Raw genomic sequence first — 9540 nt, forward strand, 5'->3', positions numbered from 1 at the left:
GGCTTTTTCTTCTTGAGATATTTGCAAATAGACTTCCTTATGATATGCTGCACTAACTTCCTGGTATCAAGGTTAGGCTAACCAGTCTATAGTTACCTAGATCTTCCTTTTTGCCTTTTTTAGAGGGACACTATATTGGCCCTTTTCCGGTCCTCTGGTACCTTGCCTGTCTCCTATGACTTTGTAAAAGGTTTTGCCGAGGGTTCTGAGATCTCCTCTGCCAGTTCCTTCAGTACCCTGGGATGAAGTTCATCAGAGCCTGCTGACTTGAACCACTCCGTTTCCAACCTCTCCATTCTTGTGCTCAAAGGGAATTTACAAAGCACCTCCAGGAAGATGGCCCTTGGGAACAGAAATTCATAACTCAACTGGGCAATCAAAAAACTGGATAGTGGTTTTATAGCTCATTTCAACCTAACAAATACTGCCAATACTCTTCCTGATCTTCACAGATAATAACCACCCTTTTCTTGAATGGTCTTCCTCTTGCCACTAACTAGATTACCTGTTCCACTGCACTTCCTTTGTCTTATAAAAGCTCCTGTTTTCACACCCTCCTCCATCCTACCCTCCAAGCAGACTGCTTACATGTGTGTTTAGTTCAGTCTGTGTCTGCTTTTCTCTCAGATGTGAGGAAGGGCACTTGATCCTGGAAAGCTTGTCCAACAGTTCTCTCAACTCTACAGTTGTGAGAGAAAAAATATCAGAAAAAATCCTTGCCTCAGACATTTTTGGGACCCCCAGAAAAACACTCAAACCCCACTATATTATATAAGAAATGTTTATAAGCTTTCTCATCGCTGTTAACCAAAATATAGAAGATTCAAAAGATAATATCTGACTTTGCAAGGTGGAGAGAAACTAAAATTAGCCGTATTTTAAGTTGCATTTTATTAATATGTGCTATTATATGAAATACCTTATAATGGGCATATCTACATGATATGCTTTACTGTGCAGTAGAACATATTACTGTGCAGTAAGCATCACTGTCTATACATGCAGATGCTTACACCGCAGTAATTTGCTCTTCTCTAGCAAGGAGCTCCTGGCCCTGGCTCCCTGCTTCTGGGACAGGGGGATGTTGTCACAGCTTGGGCTCCATCATTGGAGCCCACCCCAGCAACAGGCATGTCCTGGGGGCAGGGCGCAATCTCCCAGCCCTGCTCCAATCACGGAGCTTCCTGCACAGGGTGAGTTCCCCACCCAGCCTGGAGCTGGCTGGGACCTGCCCCAGACTGAGACAGTTCCTGGCCAGCCCTGGTCTGCAGGGGAAGTCTGCCTGTGCAGACCAGAGCTGGCTGGGACCTGTCCTGTTTTGGGCAGGTCCCTCCTGCACATGCAGACTTCCTCATACAGCCTGAGGCTGGGCAGGAACTGTTCTGGTCTAGGGCAGGGCCTAACCCCATGGCTCTTTCCCAGCCCCCTGCCCTGATCTGCCAGTGGGGCAGCTAGCAGTGAGCCCCCAGCTGAGCAGGGAATCCCCACCCAGCTGGGAGCTCACTGTTACCTGCCCCACTGGTGGGACAGCTCCCAGCTGCCCTCGACTGAGCAGGAAAGCACCTCTTCCCCCATAGCTTTAACCCAGCCCTTTTGGGAGCTTCCTGCTGCTGGGGCAGGGGAACATTGTCCCAGCCTGGGCTCTGCCATCGGAGCCTGCCCCAGACGCAGGCAGCTCCCAGGGGCAGGGAGCAGTTTCCCAGCCCCCACCAGGCCCCTGGGCTAGCACCCAGGGGGAGTCGAGTTACCTCTGGTTGCTGAGGGAGACAGAGCAGGGTGGGAGCAAATCTGCTCACAAATGTCTGCATGTGTAGACGTCTGCCCAGGGTAGGTTTACTCCGCAGTAAATTACTGGGGAGTAAATCCATCCGGCAGCATTTGTGTGTGTAGATACGCCCAATGTGGGGTAACAAAATTTTTAATTGGAGCTTTTTAATATGGTCTACTTCAGTGTTTCTCAGTCTTTTTAGATTCCAGGCACCCCTTGTTCAACTCAGGAAAATGCCACCTTTTAGGTTGCATTCATTTTTTGGCTGTGGGAAAAAACAGCAATTCTTCTCTTGGAAAGAACTCAGAAAGACCAAGACAGGTTAAAGTATTTTTGACACTATGGATTCCTGTTGTACATCTCTTCGGTTTATCTTGTGAATCATGCAAAAAAAAATTTCACACCTAACAGTGCTAGTATTGTGCAGTGCACTGGTGCCACAGGACCCTTGTTGAGAATAATTGGTCGACTTAATACATAGTGATTTCATTGCTGACCTGTAAAATGGCCATGCCAAACTCATGCCTATAATCCTTTATATATTACCAAGGCATGGGTGCATAATATATTTTTATAAATAGGCATATAAAATGTCATGGCGGTAGACAGTGTAGTTTTATAGAGCCCTGTTCTACAACTTAGAGCTAGCTGTCAAAAAAGATTGATAGTTGGCATCTTAATGAGTTCATTCATTTCCATTGTTTTATTGCTTGTTATCACTTACTGAAGTTCTCTAAGCAATCTGTGACTTGTAGATTTTATCAAATGAGATAAAGACAAAAATAACAGGAGTTGGTGCAGACAAATGACCTATTATGAGTTGGGTCCTGAATATCTCATTCTCTGACATTTCTCAGGCAATTCAGTGTTATGTCTGTAGTCTTTGATGCTGTAAAAATAAATGCACACTTGAGTGCTTTTTGCAGTGAGGCTTTAACTTTGCAGGCAGAAGTTGCTACAGCAACAAAATCAAAGAAGATACTATAAAAGTAGTGTGGTGTTGTCGTTGATTCATTCTCACTCATTTGGAGGGTATTTTGGATTCTTATCCTCCTTTTTAATAGGCCTTATCAGGCAAACTGGTTGTAATTTAGTAACATGTATGTCTGTCATATCTGCTATCATGTAAATGAATGATTGCATTATTCATTGACTTCATTACATTATAACAAGCCTGCCCCTTTTAAAATACTGCATGCTAATAAGGGTTGGGTGTAAGCAGCGCATATGTGATTCTAGTTTAGGCAGATGAGGTGATGTTTACAGCTGGAGAAAGTCATGTGAAAGACATTAGGTGTTGCACTCTACTCCTGTATCTCTTGTATGATACTGCGCACGTCTACACGAGACACTAAATGTGCAGTAGACTCATTCTACTGTGCATTAGCGCATCACTGCAAAAGCCATGCTATTGCATTAATGTGCAGTAGAATTAGTCTACTGCACATTAGCATCACTAAAAAAGTGTATGCTGGCAGTACTGTGCAGTAGTGCCTGTTACTGCGCATTGAGTTAGTACTGTTATTACAGGTACTAAACTTTAACGCACAGTAATTACAGCACATGAATGCACATGTAGACATGCCCCCACTGTGTTGTTGAAGTTGGACCCAATCACTGACTCTCTTTTGCTTCCCAAACCAGCTGGATCTGGGCAAAGTCTAGTCCACTTTTCAGCTCTGGTTCTGCTCTGAGCTCGTACAACTTATCCACCTTCCAGAACTTTCCCCTAAGTTTTTGGGAGCACAGTGTGACAGGAAAGGGAAGGGGGTTAGCAAGAGAATTTCCACCCATAGTGAATTTACTCTTACAAGTTCTAATCAGTAATAAGCTTTTGAGAGCAACAAATGGTTCTAAGATGTACTCTGCCCCAAGTCTGATCTCACTTCTGTAAGTCTGGTCTGTTAGCGTTCAGGCTGGTGGAGTTCTTCTTGTATCCTCCTGTCCTGTCTTTCTTGCATCTCTTTATGGTTGGTCTTTGATCAAAACATCATCACACTCTTAAATAGCCTCTCCTCAATTCTCACAGGCGTGCTTCCCCTTATCTTTCCTCAGTACAGGATCCCTTTATAGAGAAAACATTGCTTTATGAAGCTGGGCCAGTAATTGATAAACACATCTGATGATTCCAAATTATTGTCCTGATGGCTTCTCAGTGACAGGTGTTCAACAGGGTGGCAAACACCTTTCTTGGGCTGGACTGCTGTCTGGAATGCAGTTCAGTAGGCTTGCCTTGGGCAAATTTAGATGTGTTTTCAGCATGTATAAAATAGTGTTTATAATATGAAAGAAACATTTGAGGCAATTACTTCTCTTTTGAATAAACCATAGTTTATAACATAGCTTAACTTGTTCTGTTTAATTAAAAGATCTGGAAATGTAAGCAATGTTCCCTCTAAGGTTTAGCAATCCGTGAGCAATCCTGGCTGGGAGTTCATGGGTATCTCAGTGTGCCCACGCCTCCCCCCTCCTGCAGCAGATTGTGGCCAGGTTGGGGAGGGTGGCGAGTGGCTGGACGCGAAGCCGGCAGCAGTGGTAGGGGGAGTGGCGGTCCCCCTTTGCTATGGCACTGGGTGTCCCTCCCAGGCCGGTGCCAGAGGACCATGGCTCCCTACTGCCCTCTTCCCCCCCACCCCCCTCCATCAGTACGCCACTGTGTGCGTGGCATTGAAAAGGTATTGCACAGCATGATTTTTTATTGTGCATGGCCATGCACGTGCACAGTTTAGGGGGAATGCTGAATGTAAGTAGCTATATGATATTGAAGCAAGATAATGAACTTGACCTTTCCTCACTTCTTTATAGCAGAGTAACTCTGACATTAATAGAATGTGACTATATAGGAATGTATCATGAGCTGACGCTTAGAGTTGATACTAACAATGTAATTACCAAAAAATTAATGAAATTATGTAGTTATTGCAAAAATAGGAAATTTGTATTCCTGCCTTTAATTTCATTTTGACCTGGTGTTTATCTGAGGGGTAGAAAGGAAAATCATAGAAAATTATGGTTGGAAGGGACCTCAGGAGTTCATCTAGGAATTAGGGACCTCAGGAGCTCAAAGAAGGACCATCCCCACCTAGATCATTCCAGCCAGGGCTTTGTCAAGCTGGACCATAAAAACCTCCAGGAATGGAGATTCCACCACCTCTCTAGGTAACCTGTTCCAGTGCTTCACCACCCTCCTAGTGGAAAAGTTTTTCCTGATATCCGATTTAAACCACCCTTGCTGCAACTTGAGACCATTGCTGTTTGTTCTCTCAGATGCTGGACAAGCCAGGTCAAACTGATGTGATGTCTCTTCTGGTAAAGCACTGTTTTTGTGTTTGGGTTTTTTTCACGTTTGTCAGCAGCCTATGAGTCTAACAGTCTTCAGTGAGTAAATCTGCCGGTTGTGAAAAGCTGTCTATGTATTTAGAGCATTCTTGAACTCTTGGACTTTTTTGCTCATTTCTTGACCTTTCAGAGCTTCAGACAACAGGGAGGAAATATCCTCTAGTACTTGGATACTTGATCAGCAACACGTTAAAAAAAGAAGAAAAGAAAGGACAAGGCTGAGATCTCCATCTGTAACTCTTGCAAGCATGTCTGCGCGAACAAGGCCACTTCAGAGATTCCAGAAGAGGAAATTATACAGAATGAACAAAGGTTGTTGTTGGAATTCACAGGTAAGGGCCATCTCCTTTCCTGAAGAAGGGAAAAGCAAAGAGTCTGGTTGGCAAAGTCTGCATTCATCAGTCTAGTATTTGAGGAGCATATTGTATACCATATTGATTATTCATTACACTTAAAGAATGTACAGAATATATGAGTTAGAATATGTCAGCAGGAGATCAAAGCAAATGAGTTGAAGATAAAAATTAAAGACTGCTCAGAGTTCTGCTTATTAAATTCATTTTATGGGTCAGGGGCTGTTAAGAATTTTCTTAGGAGACTTTACTGCTGAAGTAACAAAGTAAAACATAAATCTTTTTGTTGCTTGTTTTAGAAATATTTGTTTAACTAGAGAAAGTTTGCACAGCTGGCAGTGCATTATTTTGTAGGAAATTAAACTGCTATATTTTAATCTTGTTTCCGTTTTTACCATTCCCAGCCAGTTCTGCTGTCTCTTTCATAACATTAATAGTGTCTTAAACCAGTCTGTTATAAATTAAGATTATGTTCATTACAAAAAACTGAATGGAATTAAATGCTTAAAGTGGAAAAGTCTTTTTTTCCTTGCTGCTTCAGCAAGATGCATGTTGTTCGTAGCTATGTCCATTCATAACATTTGGTATTTACAGCATGTTTCTGTTATGAACCTCTTGTTTTTAAATGGGTATACAAAATGATTAATCTTTCTGTGATTCCAAATTAGTTGTAAGGTCCTTATTAGAGCAATATTTGTGCCAAGTTGTCTTAATGCCTTTCTTTTGTTTTACTGTCCCTCTTCAAAACTATGTTGTAATGGTGCTGCTATTAAAGGCCTGTGTTACTGTGATGCATTTTCTATTCTGAAGATGCATTAGAGTTATTGAAGAGTAAGTAATCAGTGAGCTGGTGGTTTTGGGAGGTGCTTTTTGCTCTCCTGATATTTGATTATAAGCACAGTTAAGCTAACTTAAAATTTGTTTTGTGTTTTTTATTTCTTCCCTGTATGTCATCTTTCATCCCCAAATTAGATTTTGAGAGATCATCTGAAGATAAGAAAAAATATGAATATATAAAATGTATAATGCAGTGCTGACAGTCCTTCATGGGAAGGGTTAGTAAATACTATAGGTGAAATCCTGCCTCCAAAGCCAATGGCAAATTCCTGTTGATTTAATTGAAGCCACAGTTTCACCCTGTGTAGATCAGCAGGAGTTTTGAAAAATTTGAGTATAATCTGATATTCATGGATACAGTGTCTAACTACTTGCCATTCAAATGCAAAGTGTTTTACAGTATGTCTGTTAAGCCAAGGGCCTGAATTACAAATGTTTATATTAGAGTTAGACGACATTCTCTGATGGCAATATTGGTTGTTTCCCTTTGCTTTTGTCAGAGAATGGTAATTTATTAAAATCAAGACTTTCCACAGAGATGTCTTGATTTCACAGTCCATCAGAAAACAAAACAAAAAAAATTTGGACAGAAACCTTCCTGGCTCCCAGCCAGCTTGACCACCTGGTTCCTTGGCAGCCTGGGCATCTAGGTTTCAAGAATATTGGCAGCCTGCCTGATGGGCTGACAGGGAGCTAAGAGCCTGTGAGCCCCAGCTCCTAGGCTTATGTTCTCCTCAACTCTACAGCTAGCCAGGCAGAGGGCTTCCAGAATATTGCTTTTTCTTCAGCTCAACAAGTACACTGCCAAAGAATTTGGGGGTACTGTCTTCATACCTCTGGGAGAGCTGGGCCTTGGCTTAGCCAGTACCTCCAGCCATATGGATTACTCCTAAAGTTGAGACTTTCTGTGTGATAGAGGATTTAAAAATCGGGGGTTTTCATTCCAAACTAGGATAAAACCAAATTTTGAAGAAGTGAAATTCTCTGAGAAATGGAACTGGGTCTCTGCACAGCTGTAGTATTTAGATGCCTAAAAGATAAATAGCTGCCTGTTGTGTTTCCAGAAGTGCTTTAGATGTCTAAGTACCTTTGAAAATCTGGCCCAAAGTTACTATAGTGCTGATCAAGAAAGAAGCTTTCATTAAAAAAAAAAAAAACAAACCCAATGCAAGTAGATGTTTGTTAACAGGAAGATATTGATTCAGAACTTCTGCAGTGTGATTTGAGGGGCATAGTGCAAGAGATGGAAATTAAAGGTATAATTTTTCTGTCCCATTGATCAGGAGTTGAGCTGATCCTGGGTACAAATTTATGTTTTGTCCAAACTAGAAGATAAAGGTATATTGCTGTGTGTTAGCTATCACCTTCTTCAAGACTAGTGTAGACAAAGCAGCACAATTTCCAAGGATGGCAGCCTGTTCCAATAATCAAAGTTCTTAATATCCAAGCAAAATTACCTATGCTGCAGCTTGAGTCCATTCCTCCTAGTCCTGTTCCCTATAGTGAAAGAAAAAAGACCATTTCCATCCTCTCTATAATTGTCCTTCAGATGTTTGAAGACTGTTATCAAATCCACACGCACATCTCCAAATCTTTATTAGGACTTGACCCAATGGGAATTCGTAGTAGAGAAACCAAGAGTTACATATGCCTAAAGTCTTGTACCATGCTTTTTCATCTGAAATAGTTTCTTCTAACATAGTGTTGAGGAAAATTGAAGGGGCAGTGTGGAGAAGTTAGTACTGCTGCTGTGCAATATTGTTTTCTGGGAGCATACAAAGCAGTGGTGCTCCACTTCTGTCAAACTGAGAGACTTTTAACAAGTGCTAAATTCACTTAGAATTTTAAAAAAGTAAGGAGATAAACCTAGACACTATGCATCTATTTCTGAGAGATAATTCTGCCAAGAAAGACACAAAATCAGACTAGGCACTTTCAACATGTTCTGACAAGTTAGATTAAATAGTTTTCAGGTCTTTGAATTAAGAGCCATCATCAATCTATCCCTTCCTTCAAGAAAGCTTATTCTTTCAGTGGTCTAACAGGCTTACTGTCACTTTCTCTTAGCCTCCAATTGCAATGGTTGGTTACCCAGCCATTTAAGAGACCGTCAGTGTGAAATAGCAGAACACTGGGTCTCAGCCAAGGCCAATTGTTGGATTAGGCAAGATTTCTAAGCATAGGGCTGCAAAATGGGCACTGGCCCTTGGGGTTGATGCTGTTACTTTCTCATTCAATGCAACTATCTTTTTACAAAAAGATAGTCAAGCAAATTTTCTTGGTCTCACACAGAAAGATGGATTTTCCTTTAAAGGTATACAGAGTTTCAAGCTGATTGTTTTGTTGTTTTTCTTTAATTCACTAGTAGTATGACACTGGGATCTATAGCAGAAATTGACTAGATCAGGGGTGTCCAACCTTTTTGAATTTGGAGCCGGACCATGAACTTTTTATCACTCAGTGGGCTGGCGAGCTACATTCAAAGACCTCACTGGAAGCGGTATCACATCAGGAAGTGATGTCACATGACCTTTGACACCAGTGAAGTTGCAGGAAGTGACAATGAAATGGGTCTAACCAGTTCAAAACTCTCCCTCTATAGCATCTACCTCTGCCACTGTTTGGGGCAGGATACTGAGCTAGATAGACCATTGGGCTGACACTTTTGGCACTTTTTATGCTCTTATGTTCTTTGGCTGAGCTTCCAAACTATGGCTGAGATTTACAAAAAGGGGTAGATAGGCATGTTACAAAGTTGTCATAAAAGATTTGGAGCCCTCTAAATCCCATTCATTTTAATGGAAGTTGGCCTTTTGACTCAGCTTTGAAAATCTCAGCCCAAGGAGCCAACCAAATAAGTAAAAAATATATTTTGCATTTCTACGCAGTGCATCTATGTGAAGCCGGCTTCTCATGAGCTGCTGGGGACGGGAGGAGCCCGGCCGGGTCTGCGCCAGCCAGCAGAAGCGGCGGCGGAGCTGTGTACTGCTCAGAACGAGATGAGCCCGGGCGGAGCAGCAGGGGCTGAGCTGCATTTTCCCCCTGCCTGCGCCGGTGAGTCCTGAGTGGCACACAGCTCCCCCGCTGCTTCTGCTGGCTGGTGCCAACCTGGCTGGGCTCCTCCTATACCCAGCAGCATGGGAGAAGCCAGCTTCAGCTGCATGCCGCTTTTCCTGGCCAGTGCTGACCCAGCTGGGTCCATCCCATCCAGAGCAGCATGCAGCTGAAGCTGGCTTCCCCCGA

At 42.5% G+C, this 9540-nt stretch overlaps 1 protein-coding gene across 2 annotated transcripts in view; it reads left to right on the forward strand.

Annotated features, from left to right (window-relative positions):
* The window catches only part of KANSL1L (KAT8 regulatory NSL complex subunit 1 like), an 85211-nt gene that overhangs the window by 39651 nt on the left and 36020 nt on the right, over window positions 1–9540 (forward strand). For both annotated transcript variants that reach the window (XM_025202491.1, XM_014519296.2), the window contains one exon: window positions 5238–5439. In XM_025202491.1, coding sequence (XP_025058276.1) covers window positions 5238–5439 — 202 coding nt within the window. The remainder of the gene's footprint in view (window positions 1–5237; window positions 5440–9540) is intronic.

Source organism: Alligator sinensis, unplaced genomic scaffold, assembly GCF_000455745.1.
Source record: "Alligator sinensis unplaced genomic scaffold, ASM45574v1 scaffold730_1, whole genome shotgun sequence".
NCBI lineage: Eukaryota > Metazoa > Chordata > Crocodylia > Alligatoridae > Alligator > Alligator sinensis.